At 40.7% G+C, this 18,670-nt stretch overlaps 1 protein-coding gene across 1 annotated transcript in view; it reads right to left on the bottom strand.

The window, feature by feature from the left end:
* Positions 1–68: 68 nt before the first annotated feature.
* LOC138779377 (dystrophin-related protein 2-like) overlaps positions 69–18,670 on the bottom strand; it is a gene marked incomplete at its 3' end in the record, with an annotated part of 70,405 nt that continues 51,803 nt past the window's right edge. Inside the window, 5 exon segments of the mRNA XM_069956590.1 lie at positions 69–114; positions 117–133; positions 2,692–2,801; positions 2,803–2,829; positions 12,370–12,481. Coding sequence (XP_069812691.1) covers positions 69–114; positions 117–133; positions 2,692–2,801; positions 2,803–2,829; positions 12,370–12,481 — 312 coding nt within the window.

Raw genomic sequence — 18,670 nt, forward strand, 5'->3', positions numbered from 1 at the left:
AGAAAAAATGACACAGCAGTATGGATCATAAGCAGCCTAATGTTGAGTAACAATCTTATTATACAGACCTGCTGGCAAAGTGTTCTATCCTTGAATGTGTATCAGCATGGGAAGCATTGGAGAAGACAATGGCCTGCAATATAGCATTAAACATTCTGGTTAAATCTGGTCACATTAAGGCTCAGTTTAATCAGGGCTGTGGAGTTGGAGCTAATTTCGGTTCAACTCAGGAAAAATGTACCGACTACAGCTTTTATTTACAGATTTTATTTATAAGAAAACAGAAAACACTTTATCACATACATTTTTAGTTAGAGAAGGTGAAGCTCTAAAAGTTGTTTTCTAATGATTCTATTTTCTGATTGTAATTTTTTTATTATATTTTTTTGTACATTGTTATGGGGCCTTAGCCGTTTTTTACAGCATTTAGTGACATTCTTTACGGCAAGCCTCATGGACATAGACGACAAAATACAGACTCTGTCCACTTAAAATGATTATGAAATATTACAGCAGCCTCCTCTTAACAGCTCTTGTCTCAGTTTTGCTTTAGCTCCAGTAGTGAGAATCAAAATTGCAAGATATCAGAATTATTATATAATATAGAGAAAAATTTAAAATTATTAAAAAAAATCCTCCCCAAAAATGTATTTAAAATATGTTTTACATAAAAAAAGGAAGAAGAAATTTTGTGATGACACATTCCCTTTAAGCCACTCTATGTCTGCCTGGACTGCACTTTGAAATAGGGCACCGACTGCAGGTTTAGGTGCTACCTACCCTGAGATACAACTATAAGTAGTAGTATTAGTAGCTATATCTAATACATATACAGCGGTACCTTGGTTTAAGAGTAACGTGGATTAAGAGAGTTTTGGTTTAAAAGCTCACAGTTTTTCAAAATTGTGCTTTGGTTTAAGAGCTCCCTGTACTGGGTGTAAGTGTGAGTGGAAGAGGGGCATGGTCTGCATAACGGGGTCTACAGCACTGTACTCTGACCCAGGAAGTTTCCCTCACCTTCCAAAACAAGAACCTCCTTTGCGGGCACCACCAATGTAATCCTAGCTGAGTGCCAGCCACTAAACTCCAAAAGACATGATGCAAAAAACACAGAAATGAGTATAGAAAAACAGGCTGCACCTCAATATATAATATGCAAAAGTATGGCTAAGTTTATTTTACACAACCAAAGGATACAAACATTTAAAAACACCTAAACAAGAAACTGAATCAAGCACAGAGCTAAATGAGGCTCATGTGCAACCTCACCCCCCCCCTTCCCGAGCAAAAAGGAATAACATAACCCAGAGCTGTCTTATAAATAAGATTGGTAACCCACAAACAAATAGAACAAAAAAATATACGTGTATATATAAACCAATGAAATTATTGCAATCAATATACTACTGGAGATCAATAAATTGAGTAAGAGGATGAATGCAGGCAATAAGCCAATCACACCGGAAAGTCAATAAACAAAAAACATACGTATGAACAAATATGGTATCACAAAACTGCTCAGGGGGGTGGCAGGAACAGAAATTATTGATTGCAATAATTTCATTGGTTTATATATACACATATATTTTTTGTTCTATTTGTTTGTGGGTTACCAATCTTATTTATATAACACAGCTCTGGGTTATGTTATCCCTTTTTTTGCTCGGGGGGTGTGTGAGGTTGCACATTGAGCCTCATTTAGCTCTCTGCTTGATTCAGTTTCTGTTTTTAGGTGTTTTTAAAATGTTTGTATACTTTGGTTGTGTAAAATAAACTTATCCATACTTTTGCATATTATATATTGAGGTGCAGCCTGTTTTTCTATACTCATTTCTGTGTTTTTTGCATCCCTCACCTTCCAAATCATAGCAGATCCACTTCAGGATAGGGCTTACATCAGGGGACAGGACTGTGGAATAAATCTCTTCATAGGTGTAACCCCTCTCTCCCCGGACAGAGAGTGCTGCATGTATGTGCCCACATCTGCCCTGCTCATTCCTTCATGCTCCCTGCAGTCTCTGTCCGCCCTTGTGTTTCCCATCCTCTCCATTACTGTACAGTAACTTATAATATGACATATTCAGCTGTTTCTAGATGTTTTTTTCATTTGTTTTACATGTTATTCTGAATAATAAATCATTAATTTTGGGGTGTGAAACCAATTGTCTGCATTTCTATGATTTCTTATGGGAAAATTTGCTTTGGTTTAAGAGTGGATTTGGATTACAAGTACGGTCCCGGAACGAATTATGCTCGTAATCCAAGGCACCACTGTATTAGAACTGCTGCTAAACTGCCTACCTGGCAGGAGTTATAGATACATGCGTAGCAGGTAAAGGCTTGATCTCCAAAAACTGATTTTCCAGTGCATCCACGGGATAGTTCATCAGTAACTGATGAGTAGAATGCCGTACACAGTTAAAGGAGTTTTGTCTCAAATTGTTCATTTTGTAGTGGTGAAGATGTGCCACTGCAGCCTAGCTTCTATTCACTTTAACAGGACTTAAACTGCAGTTACACATCTCTACTGCTACTCAATAAAGAGATCGTCACCCTGCTAATAAGTTACTGATTAGCTATCCTGTGGATAGCTCAACAGTGAATTTTGTCCAGAATAGCCGTTTAATAGTGGCCAATAAAACAGTAACCATTACACTGTTCTTACCTATAAGAACCCTTAGGACAACTTACGTGTCAGTAACTTCTACATCAAGTACAGACTGCACAGGAAGATAACCCCGCTGGGGATGTCGGCTGAAATAATGACGAGTCCTAAATTTGTTCTTCAGAGTTGTTGCAAAAATCTCTCATTTTCTCTCCTGATGTTGTCTAAAAAATGGTCATTATGTATGATGATCAAGGTAAATTTTATATAACATAATTCCCAATTTAATAATAATTAAATAATAATAATTACTTTAATTTAATAATACTGTTCTAATTTCAAAATAAGCTTAAAAAAATAAATAAATTAGAACATACGGTAATACAATGAACAGTGCGAATTACTCATCACGGTAGAATACTTGTGATAATCCTGTACTTCAAGTAACAATATTATGATAACCTATGGCTGCTCTTACATGTGTGTTAATCACTGCAACCAGCCACTGTGTGTAGGACCTCATTACCACCATGCGTAACATCAGCCTTAGGGCCCATTTACACAGATAGATTACCTGACAGATTATCTGCAAAGATTTGAAGCCAAATCCAGGAATGGATATGAAAAGAGGAGAAATCTCAGGCTTTCCCTTATGACCTGATCTCTGTTTATAGTCTGTTTCTGGCTTTGGCAGATCTGTCAGATAATCTTTATGTGTAAATGGACCATTAGGCTGTGTTCCCATTTTGGGAACATATCGGCCAAGGACGGACATCCCGTTACAAAGATGGCCACTAATAAAGATCATGATCATTATTAGCAGCATCTATTTAACGAGATGGCTGCCTTTCCCTGATATGTTCGGATAATATTAATTATATATTTTTACAGAAATTTAGCAGTTTTCATACCTTATTTTATATCATACGTCATGGTGCTTGTTCCAGTAAAAAGTGATCTTTTATCATCCGTGGATTGGGATACCTTGGCCTCTCTGTAACGTCGACACATAGACCCCTCCCCTCTGTGGCCATTGGAAGGGCCAGGATAAAGGGGTGATGATGTCACTGAGGGGGTAGGGCCAAGTGGCCCGCCCAGGTATCCCAATCAGCAGATGATAAAAGATCACTTTTTACTGGAACAAGAACCATGACGTATGATATAATGTAAGGTATGAAAACTGCTAAATTTACCCTTTACACCTGTGTAGAGAAGTCAGAATTCAAAAGGGGGTGACAGTGTGACTTTAAAGGGAAGCTAACAGTGAGTTAGAAGACTCTAACATGCTGTTATGTTCCCATAGGGCCGGGGACACTAAGAATAAAGTAAATTTTATCACCTTTATCTTCAGTGCCATTTCAGTATATCTTCACTCTATTCAATAAGTAAATTAGTTGTTTTTGTGCACTGGAGGTGGGAATACTGCCCTTAGTGCATTGTTCCGCCCTATCCATCTCTTGAATAGTCTTCTGGCACTCTGCAGTGATGAGAGGCCAGGTAACACCACTGGAGAGCGACGCCTCTTTATTCATGTAGAGGGGCCAGCTGATAGTAGTCTCCCGTCCCCAGAGCACTAAACTGCCTAATTTGCATACTGAATAAAGATTTAATAAAAGCTGTGCTGAGGGTAATGATAAAAAACATAAAGAAAATTATTTCTCAGCATCCCCAGGCCTATAGGAACACAACAGCAGGCTAAAGTATTCAAAGCTGCTGTTAGTTTCCTTTTGATTACATACACAAATGGTGAAAGAGGGGATTCTAGAAAATAATACTGCTCTAAATGTCCTAAATGTCCATGCTTTTATTTCTCTTTTTTGCCAAAAGAGAATGAGAATGTGATAGACCAGTAATGCCAATGGTGTTGATGGGAACAAAAGATTGTGCATGGCTGTGTTCCAACATGGCATTTATTTAGTGTTAATGATGCATTTCCACCACAATTTTGATTCTATTTTGCTGTGAATTGCACAATTGCAGTAAAATAGCACAATTTTTGCTGCAATATCGTGGCAAAAATGCATCATTAACGTAAAATGAATGCCATGGGGAACACAGCCTAAAGGCAAACCAAATTATGGAACTAATAAACAATATACATAAACTGAATTCAATCACTGTACCTGGTGAATATCTATAAAAGAACATGAAGAGTTAAATGGTATGTGTATATATATATATATATTAATGTATCTCCACAGGAAACACTAAACTTAAAATGTTTCCACACAGTAAGGCTACGTTCATACAAAGTCAAAAATAGAAAAAGCGGCCGATTTACATATTTAAAATAACGGCCATTTTTGCCGCGATTTAACTGACTACAATAGCAATGCATTGAAGTCAATGGGAAGACGAACGTCTAATGCACACAGTGTATTGAATAACGGACGTTTTTGCCGCGGCCGTCAAAATAATGAACATGATCATTATTTTCGGACGTCTTTTGCAAAGAGCGGACGTTTTTTTATTAGTAGTTCACACACAGTTTTCCTTTTTCCACCGTTCTTTCTCCGTCTTTACTATTAAATTCAATGGACTTTTCAATTAAGACACACCCAAAGTTCAATTAGTAACCCCAAACTAAAATAATGTGCAAACACCAGTCACAAGGGGAGGCCAGGCTGCTAAATAACGTCTGTTATTTTAGCCTCAAAATAATGGACGTTGATAGGGGGCGGAGGGGGCGGGCACAGGACTCTCCGATAGAGTCTAACAACTGTTTTGCACATTTATTAATGAATGTTATTACCTGATGGTGAAGAAAGTTAGACAAAGGTTTGTTGAAAGGAAAAGTATAGAGACTGTTTGAAAGAGCCGGGTCTAGTAGACCTATTAGTGTTGTACGTAAGTGTCAGGAGGAGTCAGAGAGAAAAGCACGTTTTATTAGATATGTCAAGAGAAAGTGATAATTGGTAAAGATCAAACGCAGAAGTTTGTGCACTTATTAAGAAGTAGTTTACTACTGTAATATATATATTTCTAGGTAACTTTATTTAACAAGTCTTTATCTATATATATATATATATATATATATATATATATATAAATACAGTGGTACCTCGGTTTTCGAACATAATTGGTTCTGGAAGGCTGTTCCGAAAACCGAGCAGTTCGAAAACCGAGCTGTAAGTTCCCATAGGGAACAATGTAAATGTGATTAATTGGTTTTTACACTCCGTGGGTCAGGTGCAGAGCACCCGGCCCACAGAGTGCAAAAACACTCCACATCCCCCGCAACAGTAAGAGGCGGGAGCGGCGGCTATTTAAACTTGCCGCCGTGCTCCTGCTCCAATCAGCTGCGGGGGACACCCTGTAAAGAAGTGGGGAATCCCATCATAATGCTCCCCGCCGCCTCTGCAGGGTAAGAGAGAGTCTGCAGAGGCGGCGGGGAGCAGCGGGAGCAAGAAGCTGGTGAGCGGGGCTGCGGGCGAGCCGCAGTCTATAGGGGTGTACAGCGCTCCGGGCTGGCGGGGGGGCGGAGGGCTGGTGGGGAGAGACAGGAGGACAGCGCTGGGAGACGGCTTCTTTACAGCCTGTCCCCGCAGTGAGAGGCAGGAGCGGGCGGCTATTTAAACTTGCCGCCGTGCTCCTGCTCCTCTCAGCTGCCGGGGACACCCTGTAAAGAAGTGGGGAATCCCATCATTATGATGGGATTCCCCACTTCTTTACAGGGTGTCCCCCGCAGCTGATTGGAGCAGGAGCACGGCGGCAAGTTTAAATAGCCGCCCGCTCCTGCCTCTCAGTGTTCCGAACACCTCTAACTGTCAGCTGAACATCAGTTCAGCTGACAGTATCCCCCTGGTTTTGTTCGGATACCGAGCAAAACTTCAGGGGGAAATTTAGGTCGAAAACCAAATTGTTCGAACTCCGAGGTGTTCGGAAACCAAGGTTTTACTGTATATATATGTACACATCTATCCTTATAAGTTCTACACAAATTGTTTTTTTTTCTACTAAGTTTTAAGTATGTGTGTCACTGTCCAAGGTTACAGTCTGGTGTATAAGAGCACATCTGATATCTTCTGTAACTTCAAGGATGTTTGAAAAAAAAAAAAAGAACTTCCAAGAAGTTTTAACTCTTGTAATCTATGATTTTACTGCTCACTGCTCAAGGTTAGAAGCGAGGTACAGAGCATTCTGCTTACTGATAAGAGCAGCGTATTGAAGGAATGGATTCATTTCAGCTAATAATGGTACAAATTAAGCTGAAGGTTCTGACAAAAAGAACTCTGATAAAAAGAATTATTCTATATACAGTATGTTTACATTTCATCTTTAAGGTGTCTTTTATTTCATTTATAGCAAAAGAAGGTTAAATGGACTAGCCGAGTGTAATATGTTTTATTATTTTTTTTATTATTTATATTTGTTATTTTTAGGGTTAACAGTTTTGTGATGATTATAGCAAACTCATGTATATATATTATATATATATATATATATATATATATATATATATATATAGTTTTATCCCTAGTAAAGCCAAACCCATATCCATGGCTCCAGTCTGCACTCCTTATGCCCAATATATATATATCTTGTACTAAGTGCATTGAATCCAGCATCTCTGTTGCCTCTTGATGTAGATTCAAATGGGGGAGGGGATAGAGGTGAATGGAAATGGGAGTAGCCCATTTTGATGGAGTAGCCAATTTTGATGTTTTAAATTTCTTTTTAAACACTGTACCAACTTTTTATTTTTGAATAAGGATGGTTTTATTACTTAATGTGTTTGATATTTTAAATTGTGAAAGATGAAATGTAATTGAAAGCCCAAATATTAATGAAAGTTTAAAAGTTTTCATTGTAGATTATCTCAGACTTTTTAAAGATGGATGACACCAGACGCAAGGATATATGGTGACCGCCATGCAGCGTGACGTTCCACTGCAGAAACCGCTCCTGCCATAAGCTGGAGGTGAGGACAATCACTGAGACATGTAGGATGGTTGAAGGTAACTGTGCAGAGGTCTATATGAAGCCCACTATTATGGGTTAATTGGCAAGTGAGAGATTTGTTTGATCCCTGGGCTTACCAAAAACACTTGTAAAAAAAAAAAAAAAAAAAAAAAGAAAAAAACTGTTCAAAGAAGAAAAGCTGCCATAGAGCGGCTGACGCAAAGTTCACGCAGACAAACCTGAAGCCAAAAGGGTGATGGATGATGGACGAAGCTGCCGATGCTGCGGTTTCTGTGCTCTTCCCAGGTAACTGTACAAAGCGTACAAGGGAATGGGGAGATGTTTTCGGTCTCTTCCTGAGGTAACCGTACATAGTGTACAGGTGGAGGGGAGATGTGGATCTGTTTGTTTTTAAGTCTTTTCCAGAGACAATCAGCAACAAGCTGTGAGATCAGCGGATGGAGAGGAGGTACAGGGTAAAGATGGAATGCGGACAGTAAGTAACGCACTGTGTTTGCCAACCGCCTTGTATCTCACTGTAAGTTATCTGACAAAACCAGCAGAAGGAAGCCATGTGTAATGTGGTGTAGTATCCTCGCATTGGGGGCCCAGGGGACAACAAATATAGCAGAGAGGGTTGTGTACGGCTGTATTATCTACACCTGTCATAACCTACATAAGTAACACCGTAAGTGCCTGTCTGCATAGTCTGTCATCTTCCTGCCTGTTTTAGGGAATGTAAGTGGACGTCATCCACCTGCCACAGGTGGTCCATATAGGTATGTCCTTGTCTGTACTGGTGTCTTCTTTACAAGTCAGCAAAGCTATGGGAGAGAACAAAGCCAATGTCTGAGGTTATACGAGTGGCCTTAAAAGAAGCTATATAACTGAGGCCAAGAGTCCAAGTGTCTGTAGAGAGGCCTGTCAGTCAAAAGATGGGTTTAAGGATAAAGGATCCATACCAATGCTACTATTACAAAAAGGATCATATGATATATATTATTCTCATAAAAAAAGTTTGAATCCTTAGACGATGTATGGTATATACTTTGCTTTTATTTCTATGGTGGTTATTTTATTTGTAATATGTGATGATCTCAGTGAAACAAGAGACAATTCAGTAGGATCCAAATATTATATCAGTAATAAGCGCCCAGTTACTTCATATAACTGGTGTATGTATATCAGTATATGATTATTTATAGGAAGAGATGTGACCAGTCATTAGACCTGTGTGATCTAATCATAAAGACGTTTCCTAGGTACAAAATGAAGTAAAAAGACTAAAAAAAAAAAAAAGTGGAAATTTTGAGAATCCCTTACTGAAGAGTGTGAATTCACTATCTGGTTATAAGTGAATCTAGTGTTTACATAGTAGGTCACATTGTTGAGATTTTATTGCATTTACCTGTTATGCTATTTTTGGTTTATGTGTCAATCAACTTTTATTTTTGCTTTTGCCATGAGATAAGATTTGCTCACATCTAAACTTTTCCTTTTCAGAAACTTTTTAAAGTTAGTTTTTGTGACTTTCCAATACCCACATGATGCTGAAGTGGTAGAGTCCTTGTGATAGAGTCAAGTCTGTTATATACAGTGAAGAACTTATTGTCTGATCACTCAATGTCACAGGGAGACGTAGGAGTGACAGGAGACTAGGTTAGGTTCGAGACGGAGGATTGTTCTACTTTTTGGGGCAGTCCTACGGTAAAGGGACCTAGAGAAGGGGGCTACATCTGTAGTCAAGATTAGGGACAAATCTTAGGGACAGGAGTGATGAGACAATAAGGTTTGGTTATTTTGATAAAAAACGGAGAGGTATTTGTCAAATATATACATATATTGGTTTGGATATTGACAATAAGCTTTTATTTGTTTTGTTGTAACTAAGCTGTATATTGATGTATACTGTACAGACTCACCCATTGTTTAGTATTTTCTTTCGGTTATTGCAGATCTACCTACCTCATCTGCTGTAAGTTTGTTCCACCATCTATAACTTTCAATATAACGTATAGTACTATTTTTGTCTATCCTATGGTGATGCCCATAAACTAATGGGAGTCCTTCAGGGTCTCTTCCAAGTGGTCTTATGCCTAATACTGATCTGTTAGTCAGTAAAAGTGTTTATGTGTATTCTCTCTCGTATAAAACCTCAACAAACAGGAAGAAGCTTAACCCTCATATAAGTGACTGTACTTTATGAGGAAGAGTGATGAAAAGGTAATAAACAGCACCCTCTGCACTACCATCAAGTTTCACATTCTCCCTCAGGGGCGTAGCTAATGTCTCCTGGGCCCTGGTGCAAGAGGTCAACTTGCCCCCCCCCCCTTTCACGACCAAGTGATGCTACTGGCAGGTGTACGTGTGTATATAGATAGATATGTACCGCAAGACAGATATTACCAATAACACCAGCATATAGAAGAAAAAATATTATCACCATTCATATTACCGCCATACTGTTACTGACCAAATCCTGTATACGGAGACCAATATTGCCAATAATACCAGTATACAAGGGGGAAATATTACCGCCACACCACAACCACTACCATCACCACCACATTGTTACTGACCAAATCCAGTATACTAAGACCAATAAACACAGTACCAGATAACAAGTAACAAATATTACCACCACATACTGACTAATACCACCACATACTGACTAACACTGCCACATACCGACTAATACCACCACATACTGACTTATACCACCACATACTGACTAACACCACCACTGCTACTGAATAAGTCCACTGTACACAGATCACTATCACCTCATACAGTCATATAGAGGTGGACGCAGCTCCACAAGGTTGTATACACCATATAAATTGCATAGATAGCAGTTATATCAGGTGACTCACAGGGGACATCTTCTCTGATCAGAGTTCTTCCCTTTTCAATTTCTTCTTCTCCATCTGCCCTGGGCCGTTATGAGAACTTCTCCGAGCCACAGATCCACAGAATCTGCCAGAGAAACATATTAGGCTCCTCACTCTGGCACATTCTCATCTCTATACACATTGCACATCCGTATTGGCCCCTTTACACCCTTCATTTAGTGGGTAGCCCTGACACTATGTGACCCCCCTTATAGTATATATAGATGGCCCCCACTGCATGTTGCCAGCCCCCTTATAGATGGCCCCCTTCTCCCCCCTCCCTTATAGATGTCCCCCTCTTCTCCCCCCCTCCCTTATAAATGTCCCCCTCTTCTCCCCCCCCTCCCTTATAGATGGCCCCTCTCTCCCCCCATTATAGATGGCCCCCTCTCCCCCCATCACTTATAGGTGGCCCCCTCTCTCCCCCATCCCTTATAGGGGGCCCCTCTCCCCCATCCCTTATAGGTGGCCGCCTCTTCCCCCATCCCTTATAGGCAGCCCCCTCTCCCCCCATCCCTTATAGGCGGCCCCCTCTCCCCCCTTCCCTTATAGGTGGCCACTTCTCCCCCCATCCCTTATAGATGGCCCCCTCTCCCCCCATCCCTTATAGATGCCCCCCTCTCCCCCCATCCCTTATAGGTGGCCCCCTCTTCCCCATCCCTTATAGATGCCCCCTCTTCCCCATCCCTTATAGATGCCCCCCTCTTCCCCCCATCCCTTATAGATGGCCCCCTCTTTCCCCATCCCTTATAGATGCCCCCCTCTCTTCCCCATCCCTTATAGGTGGCCCCCTCTTTCCCCGCTCCTTTATAGATGTCCCCTCTCCTCTATCCTTATAGATGGTCCCCTCTCTTCCCCCCCCCTATAGATGCCCCCCCTCTCCCCCATCCCTTATAGATGCCCCCCTCTTCCCCATCCCATATGTATGGCCCCCCCTACCCCCATCCCTTTATAGATGCCCACCCCCCTTCCCCCATCCCTTATAGATGCCCCCCCTCTTCCCCCATCCCTTATAGATGGCCCCCCTTCCCCCATCCCTTATAGATGGCCCCTTCCCCCATCCCTTATAGATGCCCCCTCTTCCCCCATCCCTATATATGCCCCCCTCTTCCCCATCCCTTATAGATGCCCCACCCCCCTTCCCCCATTCCTTATAGATGCCCCCCTCTTCCCCATCCCTTATAGATGGCCCCCCCCTTACCCCCATCCCTTATAGATGCCCCCCCCCTTCCCCCATCCCTTATAGATGCCCCCTCTTCCCCCATTCCTTATAGATGTCCCCCTCTTCCCCAAGCAGAATTAAAATAAAACAACACACAAACTCACTCACAACTCGCTCCCCCGGCGATCTTCTCCTTCTTCAGGCTCGTCCGGGACCCTGGCTGATGCGCAGCTGGCAGGGGTGTCCCGTTCCTATCCCCGGCAGCGCGCGCATCAGTGAACTCCCTATGCGCCAGGGCTAGGACTTCCGGCACAGGAAGCGTCTCTGACGTGCGCTTCCTGTGCCGGAAATCAGGGCCCCAGGCGGCACAGGGAGTTCACTGAGTTCACTGCTGGGGATAGGACACCCCTGGCAGCCATGCATCAGACCGGACAAGCTTGCTCTTGTGACCGCAAGCAAAACAAGGCTTGTGGTCACAAGAGTGATTAATGGGGGAGCAGTGCAGTGGCAAGGGGGGCCCTCGTGGGCCCCCCCTCATGGCGGGCCGGGTCGCAGGAGTGACCGCTGCGATCCTGGTAGCTACGCCACTGTTCTCCCTAACCCCATTATGCATTTGAATACACCTAGCTGTTAATGCAATTCTACAGCTCAGTGAAACACTTTTGATTCACTGATTCCTCCTTTCTGCTCCCACATCTGTGATGGGTTGTTGTATTTATTTGTCTCTTTGCTACATGGAATTTAGTTCCTTTTTCTTTTGTTTACACTCATACCAAGCAAACATTTAAGAAAATAAATAACTTATTTACCGGGGTGTAATATTCCATGATGGGATAATGGAGCTTGTTTCCTTTCCCTGCTTGTCCAGTTAAGAAGCAGGACTGGCATATATCCACACCAAACTGTTTTAAACTGCGATATCTGTAAAACCAAAGTAACTAAATTAAAGGGGGTATTTTCATGAATAAGGCTGGGTTCACACACAGTATATTTCAGTCAGTATTGTGGTCCTCATATTGCAACCTCAACCAGAAGTGGATTGAAAACACAGAAAGGCTCTGTTGACACGTTGACACAATGGTGAAATTGAGTGGATGGCCGCCAATTAATGACAAATATTTGCTGTTATTTTAAAACAACGGCTGTTGCATTGAAATAATGCAGTTATTTACCGTTATATGGCGGCCATCCACTCAATTACAACATTGTGTGAACAGAGCCTTTCTGTGTTTTCAATCCACTCCTGGTTGAGGTTGCAATATGAGGAGCACAATACTGACTGAAATATACTGTGTGTGAACCCAGCCTAATATTGCATGTATTTCAACAGTATGTATGAAAATAAATACTTCATCACTATAGGTATTACTTGAAAAATCTGTTTCGGTTATGAGATACATTGATGTCAAGGGCAGTGCCCCTGCTATTCCTTGACCTGCTGGTTTCTGGGTCCACCTTCTGCAGCCTCCAGGGGTGGACCCTCAATTTCTGGTAATAAGCCATGTGCACTGATACCTTTGTATATTACCGTATATATCATATGCTTTCTTTATGTGCTTCCATAAGTCTGTATATGTAAAGACAGAAAACTATTTATATCTCTCAGACTGAGAAAGAATCTATGTGTTGCACTATTTTTTCTTTTACATACACAGGCAGGCTCGGACTGGGCCACCGGGGAGCCGGGGGATTCCCCGGTGGGCCCCACCTCCTCCCCCCTCCTTTCTCCTTGCTGGGCCCTGTCCCTGAGCCAGAGAGGGGCCTACCATTTGATAGGGAGCGCAAGGGGGGCCCTGCTTGTTCCCACACTGCTGAAAAGAACAGGCGGCATCAGGGCCCGTTCTTAAGGTAAACTAATCATGGGCCCTCCCCCTGCACTCGGTGTGTCCCCGCTCCCAGCCTCGGCCCTGCTCTCTTCCTACCTGTCATGAGGAAGATGCAGAGAGCAGCAGCAGCAGGGTCCTCCATCCCCCTCTCCTCTGCAGTCACGTGACTCTCCTGTTGCTATGTGTGCAGTCGGTGCACAGGAGATGGGGAGAGGCTGCCGGCTGCCGGGCCTGGCTGGGAGAAGAGAAGGGAAAGATGGAGACTCAATGGAGCTTCCTGCCCTGCTGAACATGTGAGTTTGTTAACTGTATATTTGTCTGTCTTTGTAATCTGTGTGTGTTTGTACATCTGTGTCATGTGTTTATGCGGTGTGTCGTGTGTGTGTGTGTGTGTGTGTGTGTGTGTGTGTGTGACTGCAGTCACGCTATCAGCACTTCACTGAAATGGAGTCACACTATCAGCACTAGGAATTGCAGTGCTCCTATATACCATGTTTTACGGTAATAGCCAGGACTAGTTAGTTCCAGGCTCCAGAATGTGCCAGGAAGATCATAGGGTGACACCTACATGTGAGACTAACTAAAGAATGCCAACTGTTAACCCCTTCAGGTCCATTCACCCACTGTTAACCCCTCAGATCCACAACTGTTCAATTACCCCACTGTAACCTCTTCACATCCACTACAATCTAATTCATCCACTGTTAACCCCTTTAGATCCACACACTTCAATTCATCCACTTTTAACCCCTACACATCCACCACAGTTTAATTCATATACTGTTAACCCCTTCAGCTCCAGGAATATTTTTTTTTTTTCTAACTATATGTAATTTTTAACACCTGAAAACCAGGCTCATTTTAATTTATTTCTCTTATTTGTCTTAGACATAGAGGAACCATTTTTACTGTAGGGATTCGGAGTAATGTGATGGTAAAGTGTCTATTTGGGGCTATATGTCCCACTATTTGAAGTCCAATAAAATCACAAAATCAAATTGTTATCCAATCTCACTACCATATCCTAGAAGAGCGCTTACTCTCGTACAGGTACTGTGATTTTCAGACATTTTTACTGTACGGATTCGGAGTAATGTGATGGTAAAGTGTCTATTTTGGGGTTATATGTCGCACATTTTAAAGTAAAAAAAAATCACGAAATCAAATTGTTATCCAATCTCGCTACCATATTCTAGAAGAGCGCTTACTCTCATACAGGTTCTGTGATTTTCAGACATTTTTACTGTAGGGATTCGGAGTAATGTGATGGTAAAGTGTCTATTTGGGGCTATATGTCGCACATTTTGAAGTCTAATAAAATCACGAAATCAAATTGTTATCCAATTTTGCTACCATATCCTAGAAGAGCGCTTACTCTCGTACAGGTTCTGTGATTTTCAGACATTTTTACTGTACGGATTCGGAGTAATGTGATGGTAAAATGTCTATTTGGGGCTATATGTCCCACTATTTGAAGTCTAATAAAATCACGAAATCAAATTGTTATCCAATTTCGCTACCATATCCTAGAAGAGCGCTTACTCTCGTACAGTTTCTGTGATTTTCAGACATTTTTACTGTACGGATTCGGAGTAATGTGATGGTAAAGTGTCTATTTGGGGCTATATGTCGCACATTTTGAAGTCCAATAAAATAACGAAATCAAATTGTTATCCAATTTCGCTACCATATGCTAGAAGAGTGCTTACTCTCGTACAGATTCTGTGATTTTCAGACATTTTTACTGTACGAATTCAGAGTAATGTGATGGTAAAGTGTCTATTTGGGGCTATATGTCCCACTATTTGAAGTCCAATAATATCACGAAATCAAATTGTTATCCAAACTCGTTACCATATCCTAAAAGAGCGCTTACTCTCGTACAGTTTCTGTGATTTTCAGACATTTTTACTGTACGGATTCGGAGTAATAAGATGGTAAAGTGTCTATTTGGGGCTATATGTCCCACTATTTGAAGTCCAATAAAATCACAAAATCAAATTGTTTTCCAAACTCGTTACCATATCCTAGAAGAGCGCTTACTCTCGTACAGGTTCTGTGATTTTCAGACATTTTTACAGTAGGGATTTGGAGTAATGTGATGGTAAAGTTTCTATTTGGGGTTATATGTCGCACATTTTGAAGTCCAATAAAATCACGAAATCAAATTGTTATCCAATTTCGCTACCATATGCTAGAAGAGCGCTTACTCTCGTACAGGTTCTGTGATTTTCAGACATTTTTACTGTAGGGATTCAGAGTAATGTGATGGTAAAGTGTCTATTTGGGCTATATGTCCCACTATTTGAAGTCCAATAAAATCACGAAATCAAATTGTTATCCCAATCTCGCTACCATATCCTAGAAGAGCGCTTACTCTCATACAGGTTCTGTGATTTTCAGACATTTTTACTGTAGGGATTCGGAGTAATGTGATGGTAAAGTGTCTATTTGGGGCTATATGTCGCACATTTTGAAGTCTAATAAAATCACGAAATCAAATTGTTATCCAATTTCGCTACCATATCCTAGAAGAGTGCTTACTCTCGTACAGGTTCTGTGATTTTCAGACATTTTTACTGTACGGATTCGGAGTAATGTGATGGTAAATGTCTATTTGGGGCTATATGTCCCACTATTTGAAGTCTAATAAAATCACGAAATCAAATTGTTATCCAATTTCGCTACCATATCCTAGAAGAGCGCTTACTCTCGTACAGTTTCTGTGATTTTCAGACATTTTTACTGTACGGATTCGGAGTAATGTGATGGTTAAAGTGTCTATTTGGGGCTATATGTCGCACATTTTGAAGTCCAATAAAATAACGAAATCAAATTGTTATCCAATTTCGCTACCATATGCTAGAAGAGCGCTTACTCTCGTACAGATTCTGTGATTTTCAGACATTTTTACTGTACGAATTCAGAGTAATGTGATGGTAAAGTGTCTATTTGGGGCTATATGTCCCACTATTTGAAGTCCAATAATATCACGAAATCAAATTGTTATCCAATTTCGCTACCATATCCTAGAAGAGCTCTTACTCTCGTACAGTTTCTGTGATTTTCAGACATTTTTACTGTACGGATTCGGAGTAATAAGATGGTAAAGTGTCTATTTGGGGCTATATGTCCCACTATTTGAAGTCCAATAAAATCACAAAATCAAATTGTTTTCCAAACTCGTACCATATCCTAGAAGAGCGCTTACTCTCGTACAGGTTCTGTGATTTTCAGACATTTTTACAGTAGGGATTTGGAGTAATGTGATGGTAAAGTTTCTATTTGGGGTTATATGTCGCACATTTTGAAGTCCAATAAAATCACGAAATCAAATTGTTATCCAATTTCGCTACCATATGCTAGAAGAGCGCTTACTCTCGTACAGGTTCTGTGATTTTCAGACATTTTTACTGTAGGGATTCAGAGTAATGTGATGGTAAAGTGTCTAATTGGGCTATATGTCGCACATTTTAAAGTAAAAAAAAATCACGAAATCAAATTGTTATCCAATCTTGCTACCATATTCTAGAAGAGCGCTTACTCTCGTACAGGTTCTGTGATTTTTCAGACATTTTTACTGTACGGATTCGGAGTAATGTGATGGTAAAGTGTCTATTTGGGGCTATATGCCCCACTATTTGAAGTCCAATAAAATCACGAAATCAAATTGTTATCCAATTTCGCTACCATATCCTAGAGAGCGCTTACTCTCGTACAGTTTCTGTGATTTTCAGACATTTTTACTGTACGGATTCGGAGTAATAAGATGGTAAAGTGTCTATTTGGGGCTATATGTCCCACTATTTGAAGTCCAATAAAATCACAAAATCAAATTGTTTTCCAAACTCGTTGCCATATCCTAGAAGAGCGCTTACTCTCATACAGGTTCTGTGATTTTCAGACATTTTTACTGTAGGGATTCGGAGTAATGTGATGGTAAAGTGTCTATTTGGGGCTATATGTCCCACTATTTGAAGTCCAATAAAATCACAAAATCAAATTGTTTTCAAAACTCGTTACCATATCCTGGAAGAGCGCTTACTCTTGTACAGGTTCTGTGATTTTCAGACTGTTTTACTGTACGGATTCGGAGTAATGTGATGGTAAAGTGTCTATTTGGGCTATATGTCGCACATTTTGAAGTCTAATAAAATCACGAAATCAAATTGTTATCCAATTTCGCTACCATATGCTAGAAGAGCGCTTACTCTCGTACAGGTTCTGTGATTTTCAGACTGTTTTACTGTACGGATTCGGAGTAATGTGATGGTAAAGTGTCTATTTGGGGCTATATGTCGCACATTTTGAAGTCTAATAAAATCACGAAATCAAATTGTTATCCAATTTCGCTACCATATGCTAGAAGAGCGCTTACTCTCGTACAGGTTCTGTGATTTTCAGACATTTTTACTGTACGGATTCGGAGTAATGTGATGGTAAAGTGTCTATTTGGGGCTATATGCCCCACTATTTGAAGTCTAATAAATCACGAAATCAAATTGTTATCCAATTTCGCTACCATATCCTAGAAGAGCGCTTACTCTCGTACAGTTTCTGTGATTTTCAGACATTTTTACTGTACGGATTCGGAGTAATGTGATGGTAAAGTGTCTATTTGGGGCTATATGTCGCACATTTTGAAGTCCAATAAAATCACGAAATCAAATTGTTATCCAATTTCGCTACCATATGCTAGAAGAGCGCTTACTCTCGTACAGATTCTGTGATTTTCAAACATTTTTACTGTACGAATTCAGAGTAATGTGATGGTAAAGTGTCTATTTGGGGCTATATGTCCCACTATTGAAGTCCAATAAAATCACGAAAGCAAATTGTTATCCAATCTCACTACCATATCCTAGAAGAGCGCTTACTCTCTTACAGGTTCTGTGATTTTCAGACATTTTTACTGTACGGATTCGGAGTAATGTGATGGTAAAGTGTCTATTTGGGGTTATATGTCGCACATTTTAAAGTAAAAAAAAATCACGAAATCAAATTGTTATCCAATCTTGCTACCATATTCTAGAAGAGCGCTTACTCTCGTACAGGTTCTGTGATTTTTCAGACATTTTTACTGTACGGATTCGGAGTAATGTGATGGTAAAGTGTCTATTTGGGGCTATATGCCCCACTATTTGAAGTCCAATAAAATCACGAAATCAAATTGTTATCCAATTTCGCTACCATATCCTAGAAGAGCGCTTACTCTCGTACAGTTTTTGTGATTTTCAGACATTTTTACTGTACGGATTCGGAGTAATAAGATGGTAAAGTGTCT

The sequence above is a fragment of the Dendropsophus ebraccatus genome, unplaced genomic scaffold, assembly GCF_027789765.1.
Source record: "Dendropsophus ebraccatus isolate aDenEbr1 unplaced genomic scaffold, aDenEbr1.pat pat_scaffold_730_ctg1, whole genome shotgun sequence".
NCBI classification, from domain to species: Eukaryota; Metazoa; Chordata; class Amphibia; order Anura; family Hylidae; genus Dendropsophus; species Dendropsophus ebraccatus.